The 18995-nt window shown below is 51.7% G+C and overlaps 4 gene segments (V, D, J or C); all 4 read left to right on the top strand.

Moving 5' to 3' along the window:
- Positions 1 to 968: 968 nt before the first annotated feature.
- LOC120610789 (immunoglobulin lambda variable 1-40-like) lies at positions 969 to 1596 on the top strand. The segment is given in 2 exon segments: positions 969 to 1100; positions 1202 to 1596. Coding segments are annotated over 2 exon segments (426 nt in total).
- Positions 1597 to 8524: 6928 nt separating this feature from the next.
- Positions 8525 to 11276, top strand: LOC120610792 (probable non-functional immunoglobulin lambda variable 11-55). The segment is given in 3 exon segments: positions 8525 to 8576; positions 8652 to 9004; positions 11157 to 11276. Coding segments are annotated over 3 exon segments (519 nt in total).
- Positions 11277 to 12320: 1044 nt separating this feature from the next.
- Positions 12321 to 12828, top strand: LOC120610791 (probable non-functional immunoglobulin lambda variable 5-48). The segment is given in 2 exon segments: positions 12321 to 12366; positions 12485 to 12828. Coding segments are annotated over 2 exon segments (390 nt in total).
- Positions 12829 to 17305: 4477 nt separating this feature from the next.
- LOC120610794 (immunoglobulin lambda variable 1-40-like) lies at positions 17306 to 17895 on the top strand (the record flags this gene model as incomplete). The annotated part of the segment is given in 2 exon segments: positions 17306 to 17460; positions 17564 to 17895. Coding segments are annotated over 2 exon segments (378 nt in total), but the record flags the coding sequence as incomplete, so codon positions are not given.
- Between the last annotated feature and the right edge of the window lie 1100 nt (positions 17896 to 18995).

The raw sequence follows: 18995 nt of genomic DNA, 5'->3' as shown, positions 1-18995 counted from the left end.
GTTCTTTCTTTTTTGCTTTTGCAGAATTTTTTGGGTTTTGTTTCTGTCTTAATGGGTAGAAAACTAATATTTCATTCTGACAGAACATGAAGAACCCTAATTTGGTTTTTATACCTTGCACATCTAATTTCATTTGCCGCTCACTTTAATGTCATCGTGAATCTCCCACCCCGAAATACAAAGTTATTACATTATGAGGTGGGGAGAGGCAACTGGAGTGTTCTGTGCCTCCTAACCCTTGGGGTACAGGGAGGTGTGCACCTCCTGAGGACATCTCCCTGTCCCCCTGGTTTGCCTTATCCTGCCATTTCCCACCCAGGTACATGCAAGGCCTCCTCCTTGGCCATAGTATTAACGGCAGCCTTCCCGTGTGTCCCAAGAGTTGGCTTGTGAATCCGAGCTCTGTTTTCCTTCAGGCTTAGACCCCAGGGCTGGGCGATGGTGACGAGGGATGGAAGGAGGGCCTTATGCCCCATCCGGCCATGACTGTGACTGTGACTCCTACACCGCTTTCCCCCGTGGTGCTCCATGCCAATCTCTTCATTCTTCAGATCTTTGTCATGGTAATAAGGGTACTGGTAGTCCTGGTAAAAGGCAGGACATGAGCCATCAAGCACTCCTGTCAAGTTCTGTCCTAAGATCTGTGCTAGAAATTCCTGCAGAGCATAATCTCTAAGGTGCAGCACTGATGACAGGCACAGATGGGACAAACAATAGTGTGTTGGACCTGGACACCAGGGGGCGGTCAAGGCCTGCTCTTGAACTAAGTGTATTCAGAGCTGGGACCAGCCACCTGGCACTGCCTGCTGCCTTCTGTTCAGGTCTCACAGCTGTGACCTCCCCACCCCACACAGAGCCGCTCTGGCCCACACCCTAATTTCCTCAGGCAGAGGGGCCTGACCAGGATCCAGTGAGGGATCAGAATGCTGGGGGTCTCATTTGCATGAGTGGACCCTCCCTCTGTCAGAGCTTGAAGAGGGGAGGGGGAGACGTGGGGGAAGTTCTGCTTCAGCTGTGGGGACACAGAGGGCAGGACGCGGTGATCATCTCCACCATGGCCTGGTCCCCTCTCCTCCTCACCCTCCTCGCTCACTGCACAGGTGAGTGGATATGGGGACACATACAAGGAAGACACAGGACCCTGCTCCCACCTCTGTCTCTAGCCCCAGCATCACCACATCTCTGTCTCTCCCTCTTCCAGGCTCCTGGGCCCAGTCTGTGCTGACCCAGCCGTCCTCAGTGTCTGGGGCCCCAGGACAGAGTGTCACCATCTCCTGCACTGGAAGCAGCTCCAACATCGGGGGTGGTAACTATGTGGGCTGGTACCAACAGCTCCCGGGAGCGGCCCCCAAACTCCTCATCTATGGTAATATCGTTCGAGAGTCGGGTGTCCCCGACAGATTCTCTGGCTCCGAGTCTGGCAACTCAGCCTCGCTCACCATCAGTGGGCTCCAGGTCGAAGATGAGGCCGATTATTACTGCCAGGCATATGATGACAGTCTCAATGCTCACACAGTGCTCCAGGCCTGTGGGGAAGTGAGACAAGAACCTGCTGTTTCCTGTGCAGTGGGGCTTCCCTGAGCCGACCCCACTGCTCTGACCAGACAGCCGCCTTCTTTGTTTGACCTAAAGTGAGGTCTGAGATCCACCTCAGGGAACTTTGTCTAATGTGTCCTCGTCCTCTCTCAGTCTATCCCCAAAGCCTGTCCTTATTGGCAACACAGTGACTGGTTGTCTCGAACAGAGCAGAAATTCTTAGATGTGGTGCAGGCTGCCGGGTGACAGAGTCCATGAGGGCTGTGCTGGCGCCAGGGCTGCTGAAGCGTAATCCACAGACTGGGAGGCTGAACCAGCAGAAAAGTGTGTTCTCACAGGTGTGAGGGTGGGATGTCCAAGATGGAGGTGTGGGCAGGTGGGTTTCTCCTGAGACTTCGCTCGTTGGCTGGCAGACAGCTGCATTCTACTGTCCCCACAAGACATTTTCTGTGCACTCACTTCTGATTTGTCCTCCTTTTCTTAAATAGACACCAACCCCACTAATTAGAACACCACTTATGACCTCGATCACCTCACTTACCTCCTAAGAGGCCCAATCTCCAGAAACAGTCACATTGGGAGTTTGGATTCCACGTAGGATTTTGAGAGGACACAGTTCAGTCCGTATCAATTGTCAAAATAAAACCCAAGACACAGAATGCAGCTGCGTCTGACTCAGGGGAGTCTCCGGTCCATTTGATGTGTATCCACACCCTTTCCTGAATACTTACTATGTGCCTGACTTGGGTCTAAGGGTTCAGAATACACTACAGACAAACAGGAAGTGTCCCCATGCTCAGGGAGCTGACACACTCTTATTGAAGAGAGCGGACACACAAGCCAGAATATAGTGTCCCGGACTGATTTCCCATCTGGGGACAGAATGTCTCTGTGATCCCAGGCATTCATCCACACAGCAAACCTCCGGAATTAGATATTCACCCTCCCTGGCCCATTGGTCAGGTACCCCGACTTTCAGGATGACCAGACCTGATCACTCACACTGTCTCCCCCGACACCACCGTGGCAAACAGGGACAGGATGGTCTGATTTGATTTAGACAACACAGGCACCGACCCTGGACTTGGAAATTGGTCGATTGCATGCCAACCACATCGCTGGGGGATTCGGGGTCCAGGTGGGAGGGGAGAAGCACAAAAGGTTTTCCTAATTCATCCCCATCATGCGCCTCACTCTACCCTCCACCCTGATTGTTAGTACTTATTGGGTGTTGTCCTGTGGATTCTGGGACCTGGGCACGGGACATAGGCCAGGTGGCTGCTATCACATAAAACCACACTTTTGCTTCCATGAGCTTTTTAATATCTTATAAAAGATCAATTTCAGGTAACATCGCACCCACTTCTATCTGTGGGCGTCAATCTAAAATTGACTGTCTCAGGACATGTAGAAAGCTGCAAAAATTATCTTCAGGGTTGTCTGTTCCCTGGCAGAGTCAGAAGAGTGACGTAGTCTCAAGAGACCACTCTAGTGCCACTGCCCCCATGACCCGGGTGCTTCTCCTTGATTTAATGCATTCGAGGAATGTTCCAAAGGCCCAGCTCATGAACCTCTCACCCCTACACCTCAGTCCAGGTCCCTTCTGCTCCCATCCCTGAGACTCTGCCCTCTCAGGTCACCTTGGGGTCATTGCTGAGAATCCCCACCGCACAGTATCCTGATCACAGGGGGTGCTATCACCGTCACCTTCCTCTTCTGTGTCCTGGGAGCTGGCATCAGATGTCGTCTCGCTCCCAAAGGACGTGATGGTTTCTTTATGCGATTCACACACATTCACCCCATCTGCAAACACATCACAATCTCCCATTTAGCTTTTTAGTAAAATAAGGCCCTGAGGGAGAGAGTCTAGCGAGGGGAAAGGTTTATTTAAAATGTAAGCCAGTTGTATGACACCTAAGACAAAATCCTGACAACAAACCTGTGAAGTAAAGATCCTGAAAACTACCATGTGAGTCAGTTTCTAAAATAGAGTGTTACACTTTCCACAGGTAAAGGTGAAGCCTAAGCCATTATTATTATTATTATTATTATTATTATTATTATTATTATTATACCAAGCAATAATTCAAATGGAATCTCTATGAAACAGTTCAAACATGACATGATTCTGAAATGTTTGCAGAACAGTCCTCTTTTGAAAATGCCACTGAGTGTTTTCCTGAAAAATTCTTTTCTATTCCATTTCCCTGGAGAGTCCCTAAAGCCTTTCTAACCATCAACTGTCCCCTCGGCTCTGACACTGGACCTGACGCACACCTGGGTCATTTAGCTTCTTCTAGAATGTACACTAAGTGCTCTGACACTTTAAATAGTTATATATGTACATGTTGGCAAGTCTCATGGACCTTACTCTGGGAGTAATAAACTACAATATCGACACAGTGTATGAGGATCGCAGCATCTAGGGACCAGACCAAGGATGCGTGAACAGAGGCAGTGACAGGTGAGCTGCACAAACCAGCTGAGCTCTCAGGACTCTAGGCCACGGGGAGATGTGTGTCCTGACAACAGAAGGGGGCGCTTTGGGACTGCCCTGTGCTCCCTACACAGCCGCTCTGTGAGGACCATTCACTCAAAGGAGCCTGGGTCTGGGGGCTGTTCTCTGTGCTTCCTCATGAGACTCAGCAGCTGTGTCCTCTCTGGCCTGGCAGAGTCCCCTGAGGAGGGGACTTTTGTGTGGTGTCAGCAGGTGCTTCCTCCCACGGGGTGAAGCCAACCTCCATCCTTCTCAGTCTCGCCGTGAGCTGAACTCCAACCCCAGGACTCAGGGAGGGGCTGGGCGGTCACTGGATGGACACATATTTGCATGCACAGCCCGTCCTCTGGCAGAGGGTGGAGAACAAAAGGAGGCCTGGGGCAGCCCAGCCCCACTGTGGGCTCACGGGCTGCGTGCACCATGGCCTGGACCCCCGTCCTCCTCGTGCTCCTTTCTCAGTGCACAGGGAGGGACTGATCTAAGAGACCCTGGGCATCCCCCAACATCGCTGCCCTCATGCTCAAATTAATGATAAATATTCTCTGGTCTCTTCTGCGAGTGACCATGTTTGTCGTCTGTGTTTGTAGGTTCCTTCTCCCAGCCTGTGCTGACTCAGCTGCCCTCCCTCTCTGCATCTCTGGAGCATCAGCCAGACTCACTGGCACTCTGAGTAGTGGATTCAGTGTTGGTGGCTACTGTATATGCTGGTACCAACAGAAGCCAGGGAGCCCTCTCCGGTATCTCCTACAGTTTAAATCAGACTCTGAGAAGCACCAGGGCTCCGGGGGCCCCAGCTGTTTCTCTGGATCCAAAGATGCCTCGGCCAACGCAGGGCTTCTGCTCATCTCCGGGCTGCAGCCTGAGGACGAGGCCGACTATTACTGTGCTACATGGCACGACAACACTAAATGTTACACAGTGCTGTTGAGTCGCAGGGAAATGATCCTGAAACCTCCCTGTGCTCTCCCTGCCTGTGTCGGTCGTCTCTGCCTTGCCTGGGGCCGTGTCTAACTCAGAGGTGACAGTCGTTGTCACGTCTTCATTCAGCACCATTTTCCCTGGGACCCATGCGTGTGCAGATGTCTCTCATTCTCCTTTGTCAAACAGCTCATCTGATCCACCGCTACTGTCCTCTCAATCTGATCACGTGTACAAAGACACACGTCAGGTCTTCGGGCCACGTACCCTTCCTAGGGGTTCATCACCGAGGAAGGAAGTGGTTGACTCCACCCACTCCCAGCCCAGAGTCTAGGCCTGACTCAGAGCTGTGGGTCATCTGAGAGCTTCTAGTTGTTCACTGGGTCCAGCACGCCAGGCCGTTCTCCCAGGGACCAGCTCCAAGAGTGAAGGCATCTTCCCCCCACACCTGCTCATGTGGCCTGTCTCTGGGGACTGCTCTTTGTCTCCTGGGGCTCAGAGGAAGCAGGTCTCTGTGGCTCCAGCAATGCTGAGCCAACAGATGCTTCACAGTGAGATGTGACTGGGTGTGACCTCCCTGTGACCATCGGGACATCATGGTCAGGCTCCCTCAGCACTGAGGCTGGTTTTATAAGAGCCACCTCCTTCTCATCCGTGGTGATCTTAGGCTCATGCCACATTGTCCTGGAGGCTGGGAACACTCGGAGTTTAGAGACACTCAGATGGGGAACATTCATCCCACGAAAGCATTGGAGGAGAATCACCGTGTTGTGCCGGAGTTCCGTCCCCATCCTAGTGTCTCAGAAACCCAGCTCCGGGGACACTCCATGCCTGGCCCACGGTGCTCCTGTCCTCACCCTTCCCTCTGCATAGCGAGGGGCTCAGGGGTTTCTGAAGGCGTCTCATCGGGAGCACTGTCCTTGTTTCTCTTTGCCATCCCCTAGCACTGGGTCGGCCCTTTGTACTGCTGTCGAATCCAATTTAGGAGGAAGCAGCCATCTGTAGGTGACGCCAAAGTCTCCCTCAGGGTGACCTGGCCTGAGGTGGCCTGGACAGCCATCTGTTCCTCCTAACTCCCCCGAGTGACCAGGGACCATGAACACAATTCCTGTCACGGCCATGCATCTCCACTGAGCCACTGCTGAATCTCCGCCGATACGTCTCCCTGTGCGGCCTCTCATCCACTTTATTATTACAGACTGAGTGTAATTACAGCTGGGGCCGCTTCCCCAGAAGCATGACCCCAGGTCGATCCTGCTGTGGACTCTCGGCCATCCTGGCCAAGCCCACATCTGCTTCTCATAAGGCTCAGGAGAGGGTCTAACAGCTGTGGATGTGCCAGGCCCATTCGTGTAAGTTTCTTCAATTTACCTGATGGGTGAGGACACCACCTGACGTTATTATGGTGTTTGCATTTGGAGGTGGTGCTAATGAGGATAACCACCCCTCCTAAATCTGGGGTTTTGCAAGTTTGGACCAGCTGACTTTCTGTGGAAGGGAGACCCCTTTCCTGGGTTGGGGACAGTCTGTCTGGTTGGAATTATCACTGACCATATGGTGATAAGATGATCTTGACTATCACAGAATCCTGCATCCTTAGGTATGCTGGGGGATATTGGTTGAAGAGCAGATTGGATCTCTGAGGTGCTGGTAACCGTTATGATCAATCATCTTATGGTTCTAATTTTATAAAGGAAGAGACAAAGCTCGCCCCCTGCAGGCCACTGTCCTCATGACAGGAGCAGCCTGTCACCATGCAGTGTACTGCTCTGGGGACCACTGGGGAGTGTGGGACTCATGTGCCATCACAGAAAGGTTTGCACACTTGACACAAACACCACACGGGGATGGTCACCATGCTGGGCCACCTGGCAGTCAGTCTCCCCACCAAGAAGGGAATTTTTCTCCAACACAGACATTTGTCTTGGGCTTAGGGACACAGGTAGAGTTAACACAGGGTGACTCTAATGGAAGACGGACCGGACCTTGTCCCTCAGCCAAGGGTGTCGGGAGAAATGGGATGGATCTTTGGGGTCTCTATGTCCCTGGACACAAAGACAAAGGTCCAGAAAAGAGGACCAGATTTTCACTCAGGGCTGTGACCAGTATTCAACATGATGTCTGCAATTTAACTTCTGGATGGTAGAATATTTTATGTGCTAAGAATCATAACATAGGGGATATGTAACAAATTACGATTAGTAGATTATGATGACAAATTAGAGAATCATCTTATACAGGAAACCAGATGCTGCCAAAATAATAAGAAACGAACTGGCCTAGAGTGAGGAGAGAAAGAGTTAGAATATTGTGCTCATCTCTGTGGGCGCTTCGATCCTGAATAAATAAAAATGTAGCGTAAGAGAGTCACTGTCCCATCAGTAAAAGTTACAAGTGTGGTGGAGTTGATTTACTAGGGACGAAACATAAGTAACTCGTTTGGAGCTGAAAGATTTTTTTAAACTGTCAGACATCTGAGTTTTAACCTACTGCCTGGGGTTCAGTAAATCACCTCCCTACGTCCTACGTAGGAGCTCCTGTCCTTCCACCCCTCTCTATGTCCTCTGCTGTCACGTTCCTTCAGCTGCCTGTGAGTCTCTCTGTCCTAAATTCTGTCCTAGAACCTGCCGCAGTGCTAGGTGTCTACCCTGCGACACTAATGACGGGCACAGCCGGGATGTAAATGTCTCGGCACAGAGGGCGAAGTATCGGGGTTCACCTGCAGTGGTCCCCGTTGGACACCCAGCACCGCTAAGTCCCCACGCCCCTCAGCAGCCTCGTGATGTGCAGTGTCACCTCCTCTGTGTCCTGGAAGGGCCCACATTCCTCACCTTCTGTGTCCTCTGTGATTGCCCGTTCCCCTCAGTGACTCCTCTGCACACTCATCACCTGGAGCAAGTCCACTCCTCTGAGGCCCCATGGGGACAGATCTACTCTGCTCTCTGCTCCCTGTCTGGTGTCTGTGGCTCCACAGCAGCTCTCACACTCTCCTGGGTCAGCATGTACGTGTGCCCCTGCTGGAACACCGCCTGCAGAAGAAAACGGGACCCGTGACAGTCACACCAGGATCACACGTGCATTCTCTCCTGGAAGGATGACTCTCACGTGTTGGAAGCGGGAGTCAGGAAATTGCTGACGTTGAGACATTGGTGCAGCGGGAAAGAGGAGAGGTTTGCCTGGAGACCAGCAAGAGGCTTGGGGAGACCAACTCTGGCACTTACTGCAGGACATGTGCTCCTGGCTGGGCAGCTAGCTCTGTACTGACAGGAGGCCCCAGAGCTAGACACTTTGCTTTCTGCAGGGACTGAGTTATGTCCTTTCTGGGCCTGGCCAAGTTCCCTGCACGTGGTCCCGGCAGCTGCTTCCTCCCAGCCCCACGCACAGTGGAAACTGGTGCATGGGGCCGCCGCTGCATGCAGGAGCCCCAGACACTGCCTATCACTACACAAGAGGGCAAGGCCTTGGGGGGGACACATTTGCATGAGCAGCCCCTCCTCTGAGAGGCCAGCTGGGAGGGGATAAGAGAGTCCTGGGCAGTCCAGCCACAGCTCTGTGGCCTCAGAAGGAGCTGCGTGCACCATGGCCTGGACCCCTGTCCTCCTCGTGCTCCTCTCTCAGTGCACAGGTAGCGACAGGCCCCAGAGACCCAGGGCCACTGCACTCTGACCTGTCTGTTCATCTGATGTGTCTGTGTTTGCAGGTTCTCTCTCCCAGCCTGCGCTGACTCAGCCGCCCTCCCTCTCTGCATCTCCGGGAGCATCAGCCAGACTCTCCTGCACCCTGAGCAGTGACCTCCGTGTTGGTAGTAAGAACATATACTGGTACCAGCAGAAGCCAGAGGGCCCTCCCCGGTTGTTCCTGTATTACTACTCAGACTCAGACAAGAAGCTGGGACCTGGGGTCCCCAGTCGAGTCTCCGGATCCAAAGACACCTCGGCCAATACAGCGTATTTGCTCATCTCTGGGCTCCAGCCTGAGGACGAGGCCGACTATTACTGTAGCACATGGGACAGCAACTCTAAGACTCACACAGTGTTACAGTCCCAGAAGGAAGTGAGACAAAAACCTCTGTGCTCTCCAGGCCTGTTGCAGTCACCCCTGCTGGTGTCTGTGACCAAGTCCAGCTCCTTGGTGACTTGTGTTGTCAGATCTCATGCAGCACCTGCTCTCCTTGGACCAGTCGTCCTGACAATGTCACATCCTTGTCTTCAGTACAACTTTTAGATTGATTTGTTGTCCATGTATTCTCACGGTGTTCATGTTTTCACAGGCAAAAAATCCTTACTCAGAGATAAATATCTCCTGGTAGACACAGCTGAGGATGTCAAATCCGGTTGATTCTGGTCTTGCCCTGTTCAGAGTCCAGGAGTGACTAAGATTTGCTTCTGGTGTGAGTGCTTCAAATTAATTCCATGATACAACCATCAAGTGGAAATGAAGTTTATTCTATATACTATGAGTGAATTATACAAATTAAAAAAATAATACCATTTAAAACATCAATATGAAATATTAGAGATAAATCTGAGAAAATATAAAAACCTTGAATACTAAAAATTACAAACTATTGTGAGACAATGAAGTAAAATTGATTAGATCTTAGTAGTTTGTGGGTTGACATACACAATGTAGTTATGATAAATTTTTCCCAAACTGAATGAGAAACTGCCTGCAAAGTCATCAGTTTAAAATGTCCACTCAATGAAGGATAAAGTAGGAAAGTTCAGGAAAGAAATGGAAATAGTACAAAAAAAAAACATAATTAAACAATCCTTCTCCAGTTTCATGAGACCTGTCCTGGAGGAGGCACAGACCAGGTGATTGGACGCTGCCCTGAGGGGTGATGGGAAGTGTGGGTGCAGCCACGCTGGGGGGAAGCTGTGCTGTCACCTATAATGTGTACCTGTGGTGACATGGTTGTGATTATCACCTCAAACCAATGAATGACCGTGTGACCTGAGAATCAGGACCACAAAGGCTCTGCTTTTCCAGGGGTTTAGAAATGGAACCTGTGTCCATAGTTCCTGGGAAGACAATCTGAAGGCCCTTCTCAGATAATGAGTGTCCTCTGATAGCTGCCTCACTCAGAAAGCCCGTGGGGACGTCCCTGCCACTCATGGGGTGTCTCTCACCTGATCTTGTGGGTGTGGATATCGTGGGAAGCGAGGACTGCTGGGGAATCTCAAATTCTCTGACCTACATTTCCTGAGACTCGGCCCTTTCAGGGTCTGTGTGGACCCAGGACACAGACTCGCCCTCCTCCAACACGTACCATAGATGGGTCCCCAGAAGAGGACCCAGGAAGGGGATAGAAAGACAGAGTCTCATGAGGATGTGGAGCAGAGAAAGCAATGTGAGGCAATGGGACCTTAGCTCGGGTGCCCAAAGAACAAGACTGTGGATTATGTACACCACATCCTGGATTCCCATCTTCCTCACCCACATTAACACTCATGAGCATCCTCCCCAGCTCTACCTCACGCCCTCCACTACATGGGGACCATTTCCTGTGCCCACAGGTCTCTGCTTCTCTCCCTGTGGATCCGGCCTCCTTCAGGGACAGGGAGCAGGACAGAAAGCCAGCACCTACTGTTCTGGGAAAACCAGAACAGTGGCTGGAATGTTGTCGTTCTGACACATCGGCAACAGGCGCATCTCATCAAAACTGTGGACCCATTGATACGACCACATATGCTCACAATGTTGGTTCTCTTTGTTGTCTCCATGTCACCTAGAGCAGAAGCTCTTGTTCCAACTTGAGGATGAAGCCAGACATCACTGATCCCCACACCCCAGGTCTCCGTCCTCCCCCAGGGCTCCAGGTCCAGGGATGAGAGTCAACCTCCTTGACCACCCAGAGCCACTACTATCCGTCCAGCAGTGCCCGTTTTAGGCTGATTTTTGTTTCTTTCTTCTCAGAGTGTCTCCTCATCTGATCATGTGAGGACGTGAGAAATGACTGTGCATCTCGTCTCCTCACAGTCTTCCCGCCCACACCTCACTCGGGGACAGCCGGGGCTTTCCAGAAGCGGGGAGCTCTCCTCTGATGTAGTATTCACTTTACGACAATATAATAAAACTAAACTAAAATATAGACTTAATCTATGACAGGATTTAAAGGAAGTAATTATTGCCAGAATAACATTCAAGGATAAGGAGAACCACAGATGTTCTCAAAAACACAAGACATTTCTGTTCCTGACAGTGTTATGTCCTGGAAAACACAGACCGAAAAAGCCACGACGCCTGCAGTGGGGACTGGGGAACCAGCCGGGACCCCGACACCAGCAAAGCTCCAACCACATATTTCCACACGTCAGGGTGACCCAGGTGGAATTACGACCAGGTGTGAACTAACAGGGTTCTCTGCGGACATTTAGGCATTGACCTGGTGGTTCAGGGTGGTCATGTGTCAGTAATGACACCAGGGGCAAGGCAGAGCACTGTCAAGTATCAAATAATCCCAAAACATCTGACAACACAGCATTTCCTTTGGCTTCTGGAGGTCATTAGAGACCTGGAAAAATTAAAGGCTTAGGCCCATCATCACAGATGGGACCTTCTCATTCTACTGCCCTGGGTAGTGACATCAGAAAGATCCTCCTGCAAAAATCAGAAGCCCTTCCAGAAGTGCTGGAGATGGGAAATGGGCTGGAGGCTGTACGTTCTGAGCCAGCAGGGGGCACTGGGGGACGTGTTCTGAGAGCTTAGTGTGAGGGCCAGGCAGGCTGGGAAAATACTGCCTGTATTTTTACACTTGGTCAGCAGTATCCTCACTGAAGGGTGACTTTCCTGCATCTGGGCCCCCTGGAGCCACATAAGCAATGGCTCTTACTCATACCCTTGCCTCCTATTCCATCCTCCATCACTCCTGGAGTCACTGCCCCGGCTGCAGTTCAGGGAGGATAGACAATGCCACAGCTAGAACAAACTAGGCTCTCAGGGCCTTGGGTCACTGGGATGTGTGTGCCCTGTGAGAAGAAGGGGGCACTGTGGGACTGCCTTGTGTTTCCTACAGAGCTGCTCAGTGAGAACCATTCACTCAAAGGAGCCTAGGACTAGGGGTTGGACTCTTGCTCATTGTTGCGGACTCATCAGCTGTGTCGTCTGGCCTGGCAGAGTCCCCTGAGAAGAGACCTTTGTGTGGTGTCAGCAGGTGCTTCCTCCCAGGGCTCTCCCAGGGGTGAAGCCAATCTCCATCCTCCTCAGTCTAGATGTGAGCTGAGCTCCAGCACCAGGGCTCAGGGAGGGGCTGGGCGGTCACTGGATGGACACACATTTGCATGCACAGCCCCTCGTCTGGCACAGAGTGAAGAAAAGGAGGCCTGGGCAGCCCAGCCCCACTGTGGGCTCAGGGGCTGCGTGCACCATGGCCTGGACCCCCGTCCTCCTCGTCCTCCTCTCTCAGTGCACAGGTGGGTACAGGTTTTGGGGATCCTGGGTAACCCCCAACATCACCACCCTCTTGCTCAAAATCCTGCAAAATTTTCTCTGATTTCTTATGCCAGCGACCACGTTTGTCTGTGTTTGCAGGTTCCCTCTCCCAGCCTGTGCTGTCTCAGCCGCCCTCCCTCTCTGCTTCTCCGGGAGCATCAGCCAGACTCACCTGCACCCTGAGCAGTGGCTTCACTGTTGGTGGCCACTGGATAAACTGGTTCCAGCAGAAGCCAGGGAGCCCTCCCCGGTATCTCCTGAGTTTCTACTCAGACTCCAATAAGGACCAGGTCTCCGGGGTCCCCAGCCGCTTCTCTGGATCCAAAGACGCCTCAGCCAACACAGGGCTTCTGCTCATCTCCGGGCTGGAGCCTGAGGACGAGGCTGACTATTGCTGTCAGATCTGGTACATTAGTCACTCTCACAGTGACATACACAGGTAGGAAAGTGAGACACAAACCTCAGCCTGTTAAGGCCTCGGGATAAGACATTCCTCTCATTTAAAATAAGTTCAATATGCACTAACTGCAATTTAAGTCGATGCTGGATCACAATGTCCTTCCCACTTTTATAGTCAAGTTGTCTCAACTTTCTAGAAAAACAAAACAAAGAAAAAATCTCATGAAGATACAGAAAATTTGCCTGGTGATTCAAGTTTTAAAAATCAGTGCCTGTTGCACTGGCCTTTTTTTCCCTTTGAAAAGGCAAAGCTACCTTGTCTAGAATTCGGGGTCAGAGCCGTGGACCACCCCAGCAAGTGGACCGTCCTCCACAGCATGGACTCGGCTCTTCCATGAGGCAGAGCACTGACTTCTAATCCCTTCCAGGTTCCTATGCTCAGAAGTGGCCACGGAGCCCTATGTCCCAGGGAGAGATCTGAGATGTGAGATTCGAGAGGAATTCCAGGCACAGAGCTACCCTGGCCCAGGGTCAGCTGCCCAAGCTTTCAGGTGTGAAGTCAGGGAGAAGGGGGTTGGGCATGAGAGGAGCTGGGGCCTGAAGTGGTAGATGAACCCAGAGCCTGCTCCAGGGAAAGTGGGTGAAGTCGGTCCCATGGATGTGACTTTCCTTGCTGACAACACTCAGTGCCATGGGGCCTGTGATGATGGATTTTCCTGAGGCCATAGGGACTGCCTGTGCCCTCCCGCGTCTCCTTTCCCATGGGAGCTTGTCTACAGTCCAGGGTGTAGATGGATGCCTGAGGACTATCAGGGAACAGAACGTTTGATTAAAGTCACTTCACTCCATGAAGCTGTGGAGATGGCTCAGATGCAGAATTCACCTTCTCCTGAAGAGGGAGCAGCAGACACATTGGGGGTTCCCATCACAAGTGCTCCCAGGGAGAACCCCTAGGATTGAGATTTCGGAGGGCTCTGATTGACAATCCGGGGTCCCATCCTGATATCCTCAGCTCTCCTTGACAACCCTTGGACTCCAGTCTGAGGACAGGGTTGATGATCACTGTCACACACCTGGCTGTAACATTTATGTCACCAAAAGCTATTGCTCCATGTTGAAGTGTGGTGAACACCTGCCCTCCAATCCTGTCCCTCCTCTGTTCCTGCCTCTGACCTGTACCAGCTCAGGTTGTGTCATTCTCTGGCACCTATAACTAACAGCAGAGAATGGAATCCATAACAATAACCCTTTTCTTACTGGTCTCCCCATACACACACCATCAATTTGACCTCAGAAGCAAAACTAGTTTCACATACATGGTGGGTGTGGATGATGTGGGCTGGACAAGAGTGGCAGAGTCCAGCCTGTGTCCCCTCGGGATCCAAATGCCTCTGCAAGACCCCATAGCTCCCCTCATCCTGCCCTTGTTTTGCTGGTCATGCCCTGAGCTCAGAATCCTCAGGGGAGCTGGGTTTATGTCATTTTCCTCCAGTTATTTTTCCTCCATGGTCCATCCTTGTGAATGGCATCAGATAAACCTCAGTTATTTCGTGCCTAGAGCCTGTGGTCCCAACCCCTAGTATCGTACAGCCAACACCCGAAAGTCCTGCATAGGTGCCTGTGCGTGGAGTGTTTGCCAGTGAAATAGTGAAATGAATCACGACAAAGGACTTTTGAAATACCAGGCCCTGGGGGCGCCGGAACCAGTAGTGGAGGAAGAACCCGAACGAGAGGGAGTCTCTTTAGAGAAATGGTCTTTTTATATCAATCAGATACCAGACCAATTATGAAATCGACTCAAATCTTGAAGTTCTCAGCATGTGAGCAAATAGCACCCATGTGAGATGAAGGAAGATTTGCTCACCACCAGGGAGGATTTCGGCTGAGACCGGGACCTCTGCGGAGCCTGTGGGGTTCATGAACGTGGACTTGGACGACAAAGATGTGAAGGCTACTGAGCCATCAGTCAGATGCCACAGTCACGGAAGGAACCTCTGAGCGAGCAGCACTGCGGCCCTGACACACGACGGGTGAAACGGGCGAGTTCCCGCGATGGGCCTCACCCGCCCCTAGCCCAGGTGCGCAGCAGGTGCCAGCGCGGGCCTTCGGGGGTCAAAGCACAGCCGAAGAAGCTCTCATCTGGGACAAGCAGGTCACTCGCGACGCGGAGGGGAGACACTCTCTGCTCCTCCCCGTCCCTGGTTCTTCTGCCACGTGCAGCTTCCCGATCCTCACTTCACCACTGGCTCCTAACTGCCACCCGGACCTTCTTCATGGCAAAAGGCATTGTGACCTTTGGTGCCTCAAGAATGCCAAGAGACAATGTGTAGGGACGACAGACGTCAGGGTCCTTGCTAATTCGATGACCTCTCAGCATATTCATGATGAAATATGTAACAAATGCTATGTCCTTTGTCATACTTTAGACTGCATTTCTAACAAGTATGAATACTTATAGTGATCTACAAAAGGTAATGCTTTGGTGTTTTTGGATTTTTTAATGATCCTTTTTCTATTTTCTTTTCCAATAAATTTTAGTCCCTCCCATCAATCTCAAAAATTACATAAATGCATATATATGTGTCTTCCATGTGTATTTATATGCATATGCATAAATATATAAAAATGTGCATGTAGCATATACACATATGTGATACTATGATTTACCATAATAAATATATATTTGGTCTTCATCCCATTTTTGGAAGAGAGCTCCTGAAATCCATGAATTTCCAAAGTGACCAGAGCTAGAAAGGAGTCTTTTGTTTGTTAATAAGGGGACTTTGGGACTCACCAGAGGGAAGGAGCAGGTGGCCAGGAGGGCCAACTGTGTGCTTAGATGGTTAGAACTCTCAGTCATGGTCCCCTGACCATGGGGTAGGATAGAGGGGCTACAGATCAATGGCTTTCCATGGCCAGTGTACATCAACCATGCCCAAGTAATGCTGGAGAGTCTGGTGCCTAGAGAGGGCCACACCCCTTCCCCACCTTATGCATCTTTTTCATAATGAACTGATAGCAAGTAAAAAGCTTCTCTGAGTTCCGTGAGCTCCTCTAACAAATGACTCAGATCCAAGGTAGTGAGCAGGTATCATTGGACTTTCCATCTATAGTTGGTCAGTCAGGAGCAAACGTAATAACCTGGACTTGTGACTGGCTTCTGAAGTTGAGGGTGGGCTTGTGGGGGATGAGGGAAGTCTGGTGGGACTGAACTCTTTAACTGTGGAACCGGATGCCATCGCCAGGTAGATGCTCGCAGAATCCAGTTGAATCGTAGGGGTCGAATTTCTCAAAACCTCCACCCTTCACACATTGGAATTGGTGTCCACACTTTAAACATAGATTATTTTTCATCTAACCTGTCAGAGGTGCATTTGGTTATTAGAGCAGAAATTAACATGGATCATTCTGTCTGACATGCATTGAGCCTCTCAAATACAGATGATGAGAAATTAAATAATCATGCAAACGTTATTAAACAATCTATTAACAGGGACGGGTCCTGGATGGCGGCAAAGGAAGACGCTGAGCTCACCCCCTCCCAGGACACAGTGAATGCTCAGCGACACTGAGGACAAGTTTCCTGAGAGACGCTGAGGGCCGACTGCACAGCTTCTGCACAGCGCAGGAGAGGCCCACACAGAGAAGGTGGGGCTGGGGAAACTCTGGGCGTGGAGGGAGGGCTCCAGGGTCAGACGAGGAGGGGAGGTCATTGTTTCATCTCCTCTCCACCTGGAAAGCACAGGTGGGCGCTCTACCCAGGGGCTCTCTCCAGCATGTACGGCCTCCGTGGCACATTGCAGGACACCCCACGTGGATTCACTCCAGCAGGAACATACAGCTCCACTGCACATGCACACACATCTGCCCTCAGCCTACTCCTGCAGGGCAGCTGGCACCCCAGGGAACACAGTGTCTGCCCTGACCCCAACCAGCCTGTCACACCACCCAGCACAGTCCACACGGAGGTCACTTCTACGCACATCCACATTTTCAAAATCAGGAGAGAAACTATTTCATCTAATTCTTAGGACAAAATATAGGAAGTCAAAATAATGAGAAGACTTGGGAATATGCTCCAAATGAAGTAACGAGAAAAAACAAACTTCACAGTCAGGAAGCTGGAGACAGACAAACCCTGTAGTCTGAGTAGAGCATGAAGACTTGCTGAGATGGTGGGGAGGCCACATGAAGTGACAGCTATCGTGGACCTCAGGCAGGGGGACAAGGAACAGAGCAGTGGGGAGGCAGGAGCTGTCTCTGAAGGGCTCTGGGCACCAAGTCACACAATAGTGTGTTGGACCTGGACACCAGGGGGCGCTCAGGGCCTGCTCTTGAACTAAGTGTATTCAGAGCTGGGACAGCCACCTGGCACTGCCTGCTGCCTTCTGTTCAGGTCTCACAGCTGTGACCTTCCCACCTCACACAGAGCCACCCTGGCCCACGCCCTAATTCCCTCAGGCAGAGGGGCGTGACCAGGGTCCCAGTGAGGGATCAGAATGCTGGGGTTCTCATTTGCATGAGTGGACCCTCCCACTGTCAGAGCTTGAAGAGGGGAGGGAGAGACTTGGGGGAAGCTCTGCTTCAGCTGTGGGGACACAGAGGACAGGACTCGGTGATCATCTCCACCATGGCCTGGTCCCCTCTCCTGCTCACCCTCCTCGCTCACTGCACAGGTGAGTGGATATGGGGACACATAAAGGGAAGACACACAGGACCCTGCTCCCACCTCTTTCTCTAGCCCCAGCATCACCATCTCTGTTTCTCTCCCTCTTCCAGGCTCCTGGGCCCAGTCTGTGCTGACCCAGCCGTCCTCAGTGTCTGGGGCCCCGGGACAGAGTGTCACCATCTCCTGCACTGGAAGCAGCTCCAACATCGGGGGTTACTACGTGGGCTGGTACCAACAGCTCCCAGGAACAGCCCCCAAAACCCTCATCTATGATAATAACAAACGACCCTCAGGGGTCCCCGACCGATTCTCTGGCACTAAGTCTGGCAGCTCAGCCTCCCTGACCATCAGTGGGCTCCAGGCTGCGGACGAGGCTGATTATTACTGCCAGACATATGACAGCAGTCTCAGTGCTCACACAGTGCTCCAGGCCCATGGGGAAGTGAGACAAAAACTGGTTGTTTCCAGTGCAATGGGGCTTCTCTGGGCAGATCCCACTGCTCTGACCAGACAGCTGCCTTCTTTGTGAGTTTGACCAAAAAGTGAGGGCTGAGACTCACCCCAGGGAACTTCGTCTAGATAGTGTCCTCGTCTCTCTAAATCTGTCCTTGTTGGCAACACATTGACTGATTTTCTCAAACAGAGTAGAAGTTCTTAGACGTGGGGCGGCTGCTCTGGGGACAGATAACCGGAGTCTATGCAGCTGCCCTTTTTCTCCTCAATGAGGAAAATGAGCCTTTCCTCGCTTTCATGTTCGTCAGAGCGAGGACCACCCCAGAAGGTGGACCGTCCTGCCCAGCACGGACTCTGCTCTTCCAGGGGTCACAGCACGTACCTTCCCATTCCTCCCAGGCTCCTGTGATCACGGCGGGTTGAGGATCCCAGTGTCCCAGAGACGAGGCACTGAGATGTGGGGTGCTATGTGAGGATGCAGGCCCGGAAGGTACTCCAGGCACAGAGCTGGCCTGGGACCCTCACTGGGGACCTGAGACTTTGGATATGATGTCAGAAGAGGGAGGATTGACAAAAGGGATTAGGGACCTGAGGCCAAGAACCTTCTTCATGGGATATGAAAGTGTTGGGGTGCCTCACTGCAGCTGGGAAATGCTGAGTCCACTCCAGGGAAGGGGGTGAACTTGGCCCATGGATGGCAGATCCTTACAGTGATACCAGTTCAGACCATGGTGACTCCCTTGATTGGATCTCCTGACCCCACAGGCACTAACTGTGTCCTCCTGTCCCTGCAGACCTCACCAGAGCTTTCCAACCATCCAGGCTTGAGGCAGGCTGTGGGACAACAGGATGAGAAGTCCCAATTAGGTGCCCATGTCACCCCCTTTTGAAGTTCTTGATGAGCCCAGATACAAGGTCACCTACTCCTGCACAAGATGCAGCGAACACATTGGGGTCACCATGGCAATGGTCTCAATCGCTCCCAGACAGAGCCCCTACCTTGTGACCTAGGACAGAGATGATTGACTCTTAGGGGTTCAGCCCTCATCTCTGACTCCTGCTTTGTACTCGTGTTCTCTTGACCAACTC

This window comes from Pteropus medius, unplaced genomic scaffold, assembly GCF_902729225.1.
Source record: "Pteropus medius unplaced genomic scaffold, Ma_sr-lr_union100, whole genome shotgun sequence".
In the NCBI taxonomy this organism is placed as follows: domain Eukaryota; kingdom Metazoa; phylum Chordata; class Mammalia; order Chiroptera; family Pteropodidae; genus Pteropus; species Pteropus medius.
The sequence above is the reverse complement of the archived record's forward strand: the minus strand, read 5'-3'. Positions and strand labels throughout refer to the sequence as shown.